Below are 16225 nucleotides of genomic sequence, written 5' to 3'. Positions count from 1 at the left end.
TGTTTGAATAAAAGATCAAACACGTACTCATGACCAAGATCAAAATAAATAAGATAATATAGTAAAAATGCAGAATAAAAATAGTGAAAAATGCAAAATTATAGAAAATATAATAGACGAATTAATGAAATAATTAGAGAGTGTAAGAGTGCACTCTAATGCCATCTGCTTGTATAATACATACACGCACACGAATAACGACTAAAATTAAAAATTTAATAGAGTAAAAATGCAAAATAATAATAGTTAAAAATTCACATTTTTGTATGTACACAAAATAAAATAGGTAATTAAAAAAATTATGCGAAAGTGTAAGTGTGCTTTTAACGCCATCTATTTGAATAATTGATGTACGCACAAGAATAACGACTAAAATAAATAAAAAATATGTACAGTAAAAATGCAAAAAGTTAAAAATGTATAGGTGTAGAAAATAATATAGATACGATAATTAATAAAATAATATAGAGTGTAACAGTGTGCTTTAATGCCATCTAATTGAATAACAGATGCACGCACACGAACAAGGGTTTAATTAAAAAAGATGTACAAATGTAGAATAAGAATAATTAAAATGCGAAAGTGTAAATAATGAAATAAGATAATTTAATAAAAAACAATCGACTGTAACAATGTGTTTTAATGCCATCTATTGAATAATAGATGACACTCGCTCATAACTAGAATACATTACAAATTTAAATAAAGCAAATAGATAACATAATCAAATAATTTAAATAATTAGTCCTGGTATCTCGGGGTAAGGGAAAATAAAAAGGGCCATGATGATTTTAATCGGCCAATCTACTCCCTATAGAGCACTGGTGGCCCAACGATAGAGAACTGAGGCGATCGTAGTTTGCGGGTTCAATTCCTGGGATTCAATCTGATATAATTTACACTTTATGCATTAATTATATTTAATTGCCACTGCTCAGAAACAAGTTTTCAAAATATGCGCGGCACTTCGATCGCCAGCCACTTTGGTAGCGATCGCAGTGCGGTATTTTGGTCCGGGTAGATTATAGAAGGATTGTGAAAGGTGTATATATAAAGTATATCCATATATATTCTATAACTATCATTAGTGTGGGATATGCCTTGCAGTGGCATCTATTGGTTGAAACGGCGAAAAAACTGTAGTAAGCAAAAGTAGAAAATTAATAAAGAAATAATAGATGGAAATAATAAAAACGGTTAGTAAATATAAATAGGAAATAAAAATTAAGGGACGAATGTAGACAAAGTCAAAAACTGAATATTCTATTGAACCCTAAATGAGGTGAAAAAAAAAGATTATCATACAGGGATAAACTTTTTTTATAATATACCAGTAATTTTTAACCTCGTGTTCTCCTCATTAAACCACCCGATCGAAAATCCTACTAAAATTAAAATATATCCATCGCAACAGAAAAATAAACAATAACAAGTTTCAATAATGGTATGGGCAACGTTCGCTTTGCTAATTTACCACTTACTTACTAATGTCATAATATTATTAAGCAACCATATACTCAACTCTCATTCAACATACACACTCCGTACACGCTTTCTAATAATCATATGTTCCGTTTTTGTTTGTTTATTGTCGCGACTTAAATTAATAACATAGAGTGCTTAATAATTGGCGTGTTGCATCTGTTAATGTTTATATTGTTATAAGTAACGTGTTAGCTGTGAAAGACCTCAGAATAAATATATAAATAAATCAATATAATAATAGATACTTACATACATAAATAAAAAAATACGTAAATAAATAAATACAAGAATAAATACTTACATCCATAAATAAATAAATAAATAAATAAATACATTCATAAATAAATAAATAAAATTCTATATACGTCGTTTTCTGCTTCTAGGGCGGATTTAGTATTTGGTTCCGCGGACTATATATATAGCAGGAACTATGGTTCTTATCTTGTATATTTTCATTGCTAACTTCGCATTGCATCTTCGTATAGTAATAGAAAAATCAGCCAATCAACACGCATTAAAGACAACCCTATTAAATCCACTCAGAGAGCCGAATTAGTCCCACGGCATAGGTAGGCGGAGTATAGTTCTCTTTATTCTCTCGTCTGTCCAAATTACGACTACTCGCCCTATTAGAAAGGCAAATGGGGAAACAAAAGAGATGACTCAAAATGTCGACCCAAATACCCAATCCTCCTTGCCATATACCCAATGTCTGGGAGATCTTGAGCGGATTTGCGCACTTAATACATCTTTTTCCGGCATCAAACTAAACAATAACTGGTCTCTTTTGTACTCGATATTTTTCATTCTCAGTTCGCCTGTAGCAGATATAGTGATAGTTTGAGACATTCTCCACAAAATGTAGACCCTAGCTTCTTTCGATGCCGTATAATGTACCCTTAGACCGCATGTTTCAAAAAAATCTAGCATTTTTTTGAAGTTCATGAAAAAACGTGATATTTTTTATTAAAAATGCAAGCTCACGCTATTTCGAATATATTCATTAAATTCACTATTTCATTTTGATTGGAAAAAAAATAAAGGTTAACAAGAATTGATTCCAAAATATTCCACGTCAAGTCACAATCCTTAATACTTTGCCAACAATAACCACAAATAATATTACATTTAATTTTTATTATCGGCTTTAAAGTACATAAAATTTCATAAAAATATTATTTCTCGTATCTTGGGAAAATCCATGTAAACGCACAAAAATTATTTTCGTATCTTTTTATTAATCCAGATAAAAGTACAATTTTGTCTTTTGCAAAAAATATTTATATCCAAGCTTCATTTGCGGGTCTTCAAGTGTTTTCCAAAAATTCTTTGTCTCATCAAAACTTCATGCATGAGCATCAGAAATTCCAAATGTCACGTCTGCTTTACATCCTCTACCACAATGCTTTAATGTAGATACTTAACTATAAAATCATTAACAATTTATACGTTTTACCATGCGCATGTTCTAGACATTAACAGAGGAAATTTCTAGAAGCTCACCATTTCTGTTACTGGTATTAAATCATCGCGCAGGCGCCTTGCATTTACCAATCAGCGTTAAGTAGCCATAAAACATTTTAAGAATTTTCGTATCTCTACCAAGGATAGACATGGTATCACAATACAAACCTTGCAAAGCTATCGATTTCGGCGCTCTGCGCTGCGCAGTTTAAATATAATATAATAAAAAGCTATACTTTATAAAATTATATGCACATTGAAACTACTATCTATATACATGCAATATCAAATATTATCACCCTCAATAATTAACAGTACCTGAACTTTCGAGACACTTTACATAAAATAAATTTCTTTACGCACACATGAATAGACAACAAATTAGCATTTATTGTAATGATTAAGTATACATTACACATATCGAGTTTTCATTGTTTTTAAGATGTATCATCCTTTTCAGGGCGGAGACAAATCCAACGATCTCGAGTTATAAGTGTTGTAACAAACCCGTCTTTGTTTTATACATATAGAGATAAAGTTTTCATTTTATTTCATGACAGTAAAACAAAAATTACTTAAGTGAAAATTTTTATCAGAAATGTGTTCGAATATTGTTATTGCCTGAACATCACTTCGGCGATACAGTTGTCGACCAAATGTATTAAAAAATTTATTAATAAATGATTTACACAAATTAATGTCTAAAACAAACAAATATAACACCTGAACTTTCGAGACACTTTATACAAAATAAATTTTGGTACGCACACATGAATAGTTGTTACATTATTTGACAGGGTTGGACAACAAATGTTTGACATGTAATAAACAAATTAGCATTTATTGTAATGATTAAGTATTCATTACACATATCGAATTTTCATTGTTTTTAAGATGTATCATCCTATTCGGGGCTGAAACAAATCCAATAGTAGTTTCCTCACCTGAAACAAATACAGTAAAATTGTATTTTAGAACCACTAATAGGTTAACGACTCTTACAGCTACTCTTTACTAAATTAAGAGTATAACTTTTTTTGGTTACCAAAAGCAAACAGAATAAAATGTATATCAAGTTAAAACGAAAACAATTATATTTATCTTACCATTCAATAGATTAGTTATTTTGATATTAATGTCATATCCATCGTCTCCTTGCCAAAACATCTGCGGGTATTGTAACGCGTCATATGAACGGTGTGTTTCACATATTCTTTGTAGTTGCCTAGTATTGCGTCGTGTAAGTACAATATCACGTGTTTCCAAGTTTTCACCAAAAATCATGATTTCCACTTCATCGATTGTAGGAGCATTAAATGTGCGTTAATGTGTTCTAGCTGGTCTTTTATCTGCTCTGATCACAACTTTATATTCATCACTTGGCATGCGCTCTAAGCTCTCTAGCAGTCTTGAACAGCCTGACCAATACATGATGTTCATGAAGCATTTGCTGCAAATCTTGGAGAATTGCTCTTTTCGTAGCTGTGTTGATCCCATGACGCCGGTCAAATTGTTCTTCCATATTGCCCATGAAGTTTATTTGCAAGAATTCATGCTGTGCATCTTCGATAGGTTGCAACGGTCCAATGCGATGGCAAATCTGGTCTTGAATCTGTAAAGACAAAGCCATAGTTATAGTTAGATTTACAAACACTTTTTTTTTATATTTTTATTTCTTCTTGCACTTCGAAGATTATTCCTCTGTACAGATGTACGATAAGCTCGACGATTTTTCGTTTCTAACCTAGCCGTTTCACGGGCTGCCTGCCACAAAACTATTTTCGGAAATAAAAATTAAATTAATTAATAATTATCTATATATATGCGATAATTTATATATATATATATGCGATACAGTTGTGGACCAAATGTATGTCGGCCAATAGTCTTTCAGTATTACGTCCTGACACGATATATGGTGTGTGACGATTTTAAAGTATCCTTTTGAATTACTGGACTAAAGACGCGAAACACCTTACGTAGGATGTTGAAGTAGGCAATTATGAATGTCCACAGTGTTGTTTGTCAAATGTCAATGCCGTAATTTCATTTGGAGTTTGCATGCTAATGGTCTCAAAATAATTAATAAACTAGTAGTGTTCTTAACTCAGCTTGCTTCATAAATTTGTGGTATGTTTATATACATGTTTCTGACAAAGTAAAGAAAATGAAACTTGTATGAACTTGTTTTCACTTTATGAATCTCTTGTAAGTCAAAAAAAAATATTTAGTATTTTAAGTATCTAGTCATATAATCTATACAGAAAACCACTTTTTGCTAAACAAGTTATTACGCGCAAAACTCGGATATAGCAGTCTTTTTTATCAAAATAAAAAACTTATGTGAGAGGCCTATGTTCATCAGTGGACGTCACAGGACAAAGTAGACAAATTGTGTAGGCAAAATTCTTCTTAATAACCTTTACAAACAAAACTTAATGTATCTTTTCGTTTGTGTATTGTTAGTTTGATAACGCCTGCATTAATTAAGAACTTGTTCATAGAAATTACCGCCTCCATGCTTTAAAATTAACAGTTTGCATTACACAAAAGTTTGTTTTGCCATTCGACTGTAAATATTTACATCCTTTCTATTGCGAACCTCTTATCCATACTGAGAGTTCTTTGTTTCATCCCAACGATTATACAAACAAGGCCACGACCCTCTATTATACAAATGTATGCGTATGTTTTAGGGAATAACGGAGGAAAATTCTAGAAGCGTCCCCATTTCACTATTGACACAAATGTCATTGCGCAAGCGCTTTGAATCCACCAATCAACGTTCAGAGGTCATGGAATGTTCCAGACGCTTTGTGTCTATAATAAGGATAGACATAAATCTATAGAGCTAACGAAGTATTGATCGCAGTGGATGGGAGAATTTTTTTTTGTACTCTATGAACTTTTACTATAACCAAAACTTTAAAAGGGGGATATTAACAAACTATTTTAGTAACAAAACACAACTAATAATTAGTAAAAATAAAGTAGAAAATCTTTAAGATTTAAGAAATCGAGTAAATTAATGTAAATATTAAGGGCACCGGAGAGCAATGTCGCTTTCTTAAGTTTCTTCTAATTCACACGACTTGACACGATTTTAACTAAGTTTTTATTTCTAATCAACAATATATTTACCTTCGTTATCAACAAACTTTTGTCATCTAGTTTACAAATTGTCAATGCGGGAGCGATAAAATTGAATCGGTTTTTCTGTATAATATATCGACAGAAACGACATTATTTTCCGGTCCCCCCAATAGTAAATAAATAAAATATCTTGGTAACAAATAGATATGTATGATATTAATTAGTGTTTTATGTAACTTTTTAACAGTTGTTAAATACTCGTAATTATAAATGTTTCGTTCACTCGTGTTTATAAATGTTGTTTTGCCAAGCAGTGGTATTTACAATAAGAAAAAAATATTTTTTACTTTCATAATTTATGTACGCTTTGTTTAGTGATATCTTTCATTACCAAGGCATCTTCGTTGCTAGAACCAAACAACATTTGGTAAACTTAATATTTGGCCAATGGATAGTTGGTCTACAAACACAACACTATGTTCTTTATTGGTAGTCACTAAAGAGATTATCGCTTAGTGTGTACAGGTTATCTTTTTCAAAAAAAATTCTCAAGGCTAAAAATTTTAAAACATGAAATTCTATCGATAAATAACAAAAATATTGAGGGAAATCAGATTTGAGTGGAAAAAAAACTGAATATTTATGCTTCAACGATAAGAAATGTATCGGCCGGTATTTTCACCTCCAAAATCTTTAGGTGTATTCTGATGAACTTAACCTAAAATAATATTAAGGATTATGTAAAGGTTATTTATTAAATAATAAGCTATTTTTATTTGGGTGGTTTATCTTCTGGATTTTCAAGTTACCCTGCCTAGTTCCGATAATCGGTATATTCCATAGGATTGGCTAATTGATGCAAGCCACTTATTCGTCTTATTAGGAAACTATGGGAGGCCTCTGCCCAGCAATGGACGTCGTACAGCTTAAATGATGATGATAATAATAGTAATTCTAGTAAATTAAAACATTTTTGAATAAATAATGTTCAATTTCAGCTCTAATATTACGAATATAATATTACGATGATGATGGTTGAAGATTTTTTAATGCTATCGAAACGTTTACACTGTGGAAAATGTGTAAGATGGTTCCCTATAGCTATAAAAACGTATAGAAATGAATTTTGCCGCATAACCATAAAAGGAAACCTCTGCATAGAACTTTCTGGAATGGACAGACTCCAGTTTCATTGGAAGAAAAATGCCGCATTGACACGCATGCGCCCTATTTTCACGAATCAGCATACAGTATCCGTGGAATATTCCATAAATCGATTTATTGAATATAAAACAGATAGCGTAACGGGGTTCACATGAAGGCAAATAACCTAGATATGCTATTTTAAATATTATGGCGCAATATCGCAAAATAGAATAAATAGTGTTATTTGAAATTCTAGAGTTGTTTCTAAATCCCGCGAAGTCATCAAAACTATATTATATATTCCTTTGATTTCCGGATGGTAAAAGTAAAAAGATATTTGATTTATAATACGTTCTAAATTAAGCCTCCGTCTTAAAAATCTTCAGCCTGTAATTGAACTGTAAAATGGCTCTTATTAGATCGCTATTGTTACATATGCTGACACCGCAAACTCTTATGCAGCATATTCTATTTCCTTAGTAACCACTTATGTTTTCTACACACAACCGGCACACCCATTGTTGATCGCAGTGTGTTATTATGGAAGGTAGAGGACGTTGCTGCCCTTCCTCTGGAAACTTGTTTGTGACCAATGACAATCTTATATAATTAATGAACAAAGTGTGAATTGTATAAGAATTGTATTGCAGGAATTGAACCCGCGACTTACGATCGCTAGTTTGAATTCTCTGCCGCTGAGATACCAAAACGTTTACCAAATAATTCGGGTTTATTACATAGAACTTATAAAGGAAAATTATGTTATTAATTATATCTCTTAGAACAAAGGATACGAAATTGGTACAAATCAAATTCTATTTATAGTAAAAAAACTTTTCTCGTTGACTACGTATAAAAAATAATAAAATCATTTTATTTTAAATTTAGAGGAAAGTTTTGATTATTATATAGAGAAATAGAGTAAATATGGTTTCAGTACAGAAGATCAGGCGATAATTTGGACTAAACTTAAAATATTTTTCTTACTTAATATAGTTTCTTAAATCCGTTCATTAGAATGAGAGAGTCGGAACAATGATTACCAAACTATTGATTAATTGATTCAAGATGATGAAATATTTTTTATTAACTATGAGTTGCCGATAAAATGAACACAGTCGAATACAAAGTAATAAAAAAGGAACAGCATTAAATGCAATTTTAACGGCAAGCCACCACAATTAATTAAATACAAAAGAATTTAAAAAAAAGGAAATCAGATCAATGACAAGTCTAAATACATATATAAATGTGTTTACAGATTTAAACGCTTGAAATATTATGGCTAACATTTTTACATTATTGTAATTGAGATTAGGAGTCATTTCTATTTGAAAGTATTCCGTTCATTCAGCAGTCATTTATTTCTGCATTCACCCGGATAATATGTTTAAAAGTATATTTAGGTTATTATATTCAGTAAGAGTTTTTAAAATACCGAACAAAGTTTACTTACACGTTTCATTAAGATTCCATTAATACTAAAACATACTCATATTGATAATAATAGGAATATTAATAACCGCGATAAGAAAAATTTTGTTAAAAGTATTTTAATAACCTTTTGCATCTTTCTTTTCCATTTTTTTAAATTTTTCTTTCTTTTTTGACACGGCAATTTGTAGTGTAACATTTCATACAGGTTAATTGCTACGCGTGAGAGCCTTAAAGGGGTGAACGTATAGGTAACCGACTATCTATTAATATGTGGTGTACCCGATCCAATGATCGATGCTATCAAAAATAATAAATAATACATAAATCATAAAATAGTGATAAAAAGCGCTTTTAAAATTCCGATTACTTCATATTAATATTAATTATTGTTTACATGCTTGTTTGCTTTCTTATTACCTGGGGAATATAAATTAAGTCTCTTCAATGGCAGTGTGAATAGATACTGAGTCTGCGTGCTTAATCTTTGACCACATCGTCGCTTTCCAACAGATGAGTTGGAGATGGAGATTAAAGTACTAGTCCGGGAAAACTATAAAAATATCTATCTGTCCCTGCCAATTTTGTACTACCAGATGTTATCATGTTGTCATCCTAATGCAAAAAAAATACAATTTAACATATTTCATAGTGATAAATTTACGTGGTGATTAGTAGTAAGTGTAAAATCTTTTTGGGTTTACTGGTATTGTACGCTCAAAAGGTATTAAGTCTTCCATTACACAAGTTTTAAAAACGGTAAATAAATAACAGCCTTAAAGCATTTTGCTGACTAATAAGCTGTACATATCTTTTAAGCTTTAACACTTGTAAAGAATCATCCTATACGAGTGAATATCTGAGTAAAAACAAAAAATAAAAACTGTTACTTTGTGCGTAATTTTTTTTTACATATTAATACTGCAGGCTTAAGAGAAACGATGTCGTATGCTTTAATCTGAACATAAAGGTCCTTGTACACCGCTTGCGCTGTAAATTTATTAGAATTTTTTTTTAATTCATGCAGATATTTACTGCATAAAAATTGAAACTTTGTAAATAATTATCTTTTAAAATATTGAGTAATGTCATGTCTATGGATATTTAGAGCAATTAAAATAATAAGAAGAATTTATCCTACTTCCAGTGTATTGTTGTATTGTTTCTGAAGATGTTAATGCTGTTAGCCATAAGGCTTTTACAGATTTATCGGTACTGAGTTCACGGAGCGGAAGGGTCCGTGAACTAGATTGTCTAGCAGTGAATGTCCTTAGGCTGAAATAATGTTAATGATTATTCAACTTACAGAGCGAATTTAAGACTTAAAACTCATTTATTAAAAATAATACTGCCACGTTATCTTTTATATAGATATAATTTTTCTCTTGTTTAGTTTGTTGGGACCTTTCGCCTGGTCTAACAGGGTAACAGCCCAAGCAGAGTCTCTTTGAAGAGCTATACGCTTGGTTACTTTAAATTAAATTTCGGCTCAGAATTTGTTCGTTTTCTGTCTGATATCGCGGAATATGTAAAGGAGATAAGACAAAGGTGGCCTTTCGGGATTATCTAGGGGATTGGTAAGTTATAATGTCAGTGAGCGGGCCACATAGCACGCAGAATAAATAGCAGCTGGGGTCTTAAAGTTCAGTAGTGGAGACCACAAACTGGCAAGATCGAAGTAATATGACCTTGTTAATGGCGTCGGAAGTCGGTAGATGTCCGTCGATTCCGACTGGTACTCTTTGAAATCTATAGGGAAGGGTGAAAATGATTATAATGATAATAAACTTCAATAAAAAATTGGAGTCTGTCCGACAGTTTTCTAAAGTGTTTTCGTTTTTTAAAATTTCATTTGCTTAGCATTTCTTTTTACCTATAAAACATTTTTTTGTAACCATGCGTTGTGTACTATAAGACTATATAAAAATATGTTTTCTTGATTCTCTTTTATTGTACCGGAATAGAAGAATGTACATGTTGTTATGTTTATTAGGATTATTTGTTAGTTTGGTTTATTAGGATTCGCAAATATATAAGACACTATTTTGTTTTATTTGATGCGCAATTATATCTTATATTATATGTATGTAGATGTATAAATGTCATAGTTCATGTACCAACGGGAGGCTGAGGGTGGAACTTTATAGGGGATGGGGATTTCCCTCCAGGTCACGAGGCACGCGCATTGCTTTAACCAATCAGCGATAAAATATCGTGGAATATTCTAGAAATTTTGTACGTAGATTATATCTATATTATGAAATATCTAGAATTACATTTCCCCCTGTATTATTGATCGAATCTCCCTGGCATGAAGGCTTCTGTGCGTCATACAATAAATTGCGTTTCACATGTATTTTTGGACGAGTATGTCACAATCAAGTCTTTATGAGGAATGAAGTTATAATATATTGCAGTAATATTATATTCACTATTCACGTGCTATTACTTAAACATCATTTTCATGTCTAATTCAAATCACCCTTTATCCATAAATGCTGTTTTTTTCTTGGTTGGTGTCATATATTTTAAATATGTAACTTATTCAATGACAATAAACTCATTTTAATTTATATACACAGTTTTTAAACGTTTTTCCAATATATCAACCATGTGGCTACTACTACGGCATTTATTTTTATAAACTACTATATCAATAGACATATCAGTACCTTTACTGGATTCGGATCTGTAGGGAATACCTAATAATGACTAATACTACATGAGTACTAGAATTATACTACAACATTATGTTATCAACATTATTTTAACCGTAGAAAGTCTACAGCTGGAATTAAGCTAAACAGATTTCCAATAGCACCTGTTGGAAGCGATATACTTCCAATATCTTCCGACGACCTAAATATGGTTGTCCCTCAGAACCTTAGGCGATTTATTCTGCGAGCTGTTTCTTTAACTTTCCGATCAGCCAGGCTATGGCAAACCATACGGTAATAAGAAAATTATTTAAGAATACGTTCACGTCAGAAAACATCTACCAAAATAATTTAGATATCATAAAAATTAAAAAAAAAACGCGCCTAAAAGATAACGATGTAGATATTATCTCATAAAACACGAAAACTACATCACAGTTATATCATACCGAATTAAATATAGGCTATCTACGAATGGTATTTATCACTTTACTATATTAAAAGAAAAACGCATATTGACAGCTGTCATTATGTTAAACTAAAAAATCAATAAAAAGATAAATTTTAAGTCTAAAAATCCCGCAATATGGTCATTAGGTGTAAAAATAGATCGTAAGTATTATAATTGTGTTGTTTAATATTAACTAATATAACTTAATATAATAGTATTGATTTACCTAATTATTTAACTTATTATTACATTTTAATATTGTATGCTAGTAATTTTATATTAACGAATTATAAAACTTAACAATGATTATACAATACTAATAGTAACTAGGTAGATCACAGCCGGTAGACGAGGCGTGGGCGTGGCCTCCCACTAAGTGGGCCGGTCACATAGTCAAGGTCGTGGGAAATCGCTGGACGCGGGCAGCGCAATACCGGTCATAGTGGCGATCTTTGGGGGGGGGGAGCTCTGCAATGGGCGTCTGTCGGCTGAAAAGATGAAGTAGAAGAAGATGGACTACATATGTTTCGTTTATTTAAATCCATACTAATGGGAATTGTGAGAAGTAAATAGCAAAAATTAGATTTTACAAAAACGGGAATAACATAGAACTATTTCTATAAAAGTTCTGGATTTTCTGCTGAAATGGCAATAGCTAAGCTGGATACCACATAGAACAGACATCCAGCGGGGCTTTAAGGTATGGAGTGGGCACCACGGCCCGGCAAGCGCATCGCAGGACGTCCACCTACAAGGTGCACAGATGATTTTATTAAAACAGTTCAATCTCTTAATTGAGGCCCTTTACTAGCCGGTTCTACATTTTAAATCTATTAGAATGATTTATCATATTTCTGTGAAAACTTAGTTTCACGCAAATAATGCATATTTTTTATTTTCATGAATTAATTTTGAATGTCGCTGTACTCAAGTGCTTGCTTAAACTACAGAGCTTACGGTGATTCAGTAGACGTAATTCATCTGCCCAGGACCAAAAAACCCAGACCGCTTTCGCCCTATTCGCACAGAATGAAACTGTAAGTTGAAACCAATAATACAAATATTTAAAATGCGTAACGATTTAAAGTTTAAATAATTTATTACTACAAATATTTCGTCTAAAGTTTTATAAACTTTTTTTCATATTTTCGACGTTATTGTAAGTAGTAGTATCATATGAGCCGCTCCGAAACCAATGCGTTTAAATCCAAAAACCAAAAGAAAATTAATGTTTTTAAATTTAATTAGAAAAGTGTATAGTCTTTTTTCGAGGTTTAAACTCTGCAATAAAAACGAGCAATGTACAGGATGTGTTAATAATAACGTAAGTATTTATTAAAATAATGAGAGCATCTTAAAAAATTTTAGGACTTGTACCTTTCGGTAGCTGAAAAAGGTAAGAAATTTATGTAACGGTTACAGTTACTGTAAATTTCTTTCTTTTCAGTGTTACCAACAAGCACCGAAAGAAGAAGAATAATTTAATTTTTATTTCAAAGTTTATTTAAAAAAATATCGATAAAAGGTGGACTTATTCACAATGGCTTCTGAAATTACTGTACAATATATTCAGAAGCTATTAAAAAAGACAAGTAAATCCTTTAGTAACTAAGAATATTATTTATTTCATCAAATTTTACAAAAATCAGTAAACATAAAAAATGGATTGGCATTGGCTATATATATATGTAAATATATGTATATATACCACAGTGAAAATTTTGAAAATTAGTAAGTATATCCCCGAGAAGGTTTATGAAACTTGGTTTTTTATCAGTTTGTTTAAGGTGACAAAACCGCCTTTTTTTATTTTAATTAGATGCATAACACAGCAAAGTGTGAACGGATACACCTAGTTTGTTATAAAAGCCAATTAGCTTTATAATGTCATTATATTGTCATTAAAAAAAATAACTATAATTTAAGACAACATTTTTCTTTAATAAAATTGAAAATCACTCGTTTGAAGTATAATTAATATATTCGTTACCGTGTAACTGCTAAGAAATTATTTTTTTCACCTTGACTTGTATTGTCAAATAAAACACTCACCATCTAGACAAATATCAATCAATTTGGATAATTATTTTCGTACGTTTTCCCTTACGATGGTTTTAAGCAGTGATGTGGTAAAAAATAAATTAAAATGTGTTATGGGTGTAGCATCGGGAGGAGGTGCACATTTAGGTCAACAAAGATACATTGAAACATACATTCGCAAAAGCGCTGCGTCGTAGTTTTCGAGACAAAATAATGCAGCGCTTTTGCGCCACCTAGCTGTTAAATAGTTAACTAGTTATCCTTCGCACGCTACGCGAATCTTATGAGCAGTTCCCAAAGCCCCCTTGCAATTAAAATTTGGTACGTATCTTAGCTGATCTCTGCTTGGCAATACTCTAAAGGAATATTCATACCAAATTTTCAATATTACTAACTTTATGGTTTTCGAGACATCGTGATGAGTCAGTAAGTAGGTGGAAATCTTAAATATGTCAGAATATTTGTGCTGATTTTTTTAATTTTGGGTATTAAATATATGAACCGTATTTTAGTTTATGTTATTTAATAATATCAACTATCTGAAAACATAGTAAAGATTATCCATAACATAATTTCATTATTATTATAATTTATTATTGTGGGACAGATCGCATGGTGAGTCTCAAGATGTGATTGATTTAGGCGGCCCCAAGAAACCTCGTGCCAAACCACGCGCCCCTTACATCCCCAGTACCAGACTGTAAGATTTTAATAATAGTTTGTAGTAATATTCATTATTTTTTATAATTTCGTTAAAAATAAGTTGTCAGTTTCCGGTGGGTTTGGTATTTGTGTGCGCAAGTCCACTCTCCGCCTGAGATCCCGCTTTGTGATTGTATTTTAAATAATACTAACGAAGATTTTGTTTAAAAAAGAGAAAGATCATCACTTAAGAATATTTACGATCTGATGTATGATTTTTCATTATCTGTTTTGATTTAAATAGTATATACCTAAACTTTTCGTACGCTTTTTTATATTGGTTAAATGATGTCATTGAATATTTTGTCAACTACATATTACTACTTAAGAAGCTCTTTGTCAACATATTTATAAAAATCCTTTTAAACTATGAAGTATTTTAAAGGATTGTTGAACTACTGTACGGATGTACTAAAGGTGACCAGAGACCATTGCAGGGGGAGCTTAATTAGATTCAAGTTTCTGACAATGACTATTCTAACATTTTTCTCACGTCTTGAACAAGTAATATGTATATGAATAGACTAATACTTTTTCGAATCAAGTTATTAAATAGTTTTATAATGCTACAGATATCCAGGCCCGCAAGCAATGCATAAGAAAAAATCTCAAGACGGGGAGTCCAAGCTGCAACGTAAGAAGAAGATGCGACAACCCAGACAATTAGTTCCAAACCCCCGCCTGTACCAGCCTCGACCACGGCGTGTGATCCCGCCGCCACCACCCTTGTGGCCCGCAGTGTCCTGGCAACCTCCTATTCCCACAGGTTCCCTAGATACTGCTTCTGGAGCTGCACTCCGCTTGATAGAGTCCCGAAAGCAATCTTACCAAAAACTTTCAAAACGTCGCACACCTATTAATAAAGGCATGTCATCTGAGACTCGTAGAACCCACAAGAAGAAGATGCCGCAACAAGACTTCAACGCCTGGCAGGAAGAGAATCCATTCCTCAGGAGTGTCTCCGTTGCGCCGAAGGCGTCAGGAAAACAACCGTCTTGGCTTTCCAAGCCTCATGTCCTGGGGCCTTACGACGACCTTATATAAACATGATTACGTAAGAAATGTACCAATAATTTTTTATTAAAGCCTTTTGACTTTTGTGGAGTATAATCTACAAGAATTTTTTTTCTAGTACTTACATTAGAATACCTCGGACCTACTGCATATCGTACAATTTTCTTCCGAAAATGTCATTTTTTTTAAACTTTTCTTAATAGAGTATTTTAAAATTCAATTCGCTGCAGATAGCAGCAGGCAAATATTTCTCCGCTTAAATGTAATATTAGGTAGGGCTTACAATACCGAACTAAAATCTACTCGGCGACGTTTGTGTAATAAATGTGCCTGATATAGATTTTATACAATGAAATTGTTTGTATATCTTTAAAAAATCCTTGTAATTAATTAATATTATTTTATTAATATGATTTTATTATTATAATTAATTGGATTTATATTGTGCATAAATTCAATTTTCATCAACTAATTTTTTACCGAAATGCCGGTATTTTTACATAAATACCGGTTTTGAATACCGGACAAATATCATCCGGAATTCCGGTATTCGGGATCCCGGAATTCCGATATTATAAGCCATAATTTTAGGGATACGAGTAACGTTTATTGTACTTATGCACTTGGCTGCGAACTCTAGAATTCAACATCAAAATGTTATTACAAATGATTTTCGTCTAATGTAACGGAGATAATATTATGGTTATAATATATTTTGTGACTAGCAACATTAACGAGT

The 16225-nt window shown here is 31.8% G+C and overlaps 1 protein-coding gene across 1 annotated transcript; it reads left to right on the top strand.

The window, feature by feature from the left end:
• The first annotated feature begins 11838 nt into the window (after positions 1 to 11838).
• Positions 11839 to 15552, top strand: LOC137921517 (uncharacterized). Its single transcript, XM_068764306.1, has 4 exons — positions 11839 to 11891; positions 12681 to 12767; positions 14378 to 14470; positions 15045 to 15552. The coding sequence occupies exons 1-4, from the start codon at positions 11866 to 11868 to the stop codon at positions 15514 to 15516; spliced, it is 678 nt and encodes a 225-aa protein (XP_068620407.1). The 5' UTR covers positions 11839 to 11865; the 3' UTR covers positions 15517 to 15552.
• Positions 15553 to 16225: the final 673 nt, after the last annotated feature.

The sequence above is a fragment of the Battus philenor genome, unplaced genomic scaffold, assembly GCF_028537555.1.
Source record: "Battus philenor isolate CCGP_79_NKW_IND1 unplaced genomic scaffold, ilBatPhil1.0.hap1 SCAF_1, whole genome shotgun sequence".
Classification (NCBI taxonomy): Eukaryota; Metazoa; Arthropoda; class Insecta; order Lepidoptera; family Papilionidae; genus Battus; species Battus philenor.
This window is presented reverse-complemented; position numbering and strand designations above follow the sequence as displayed.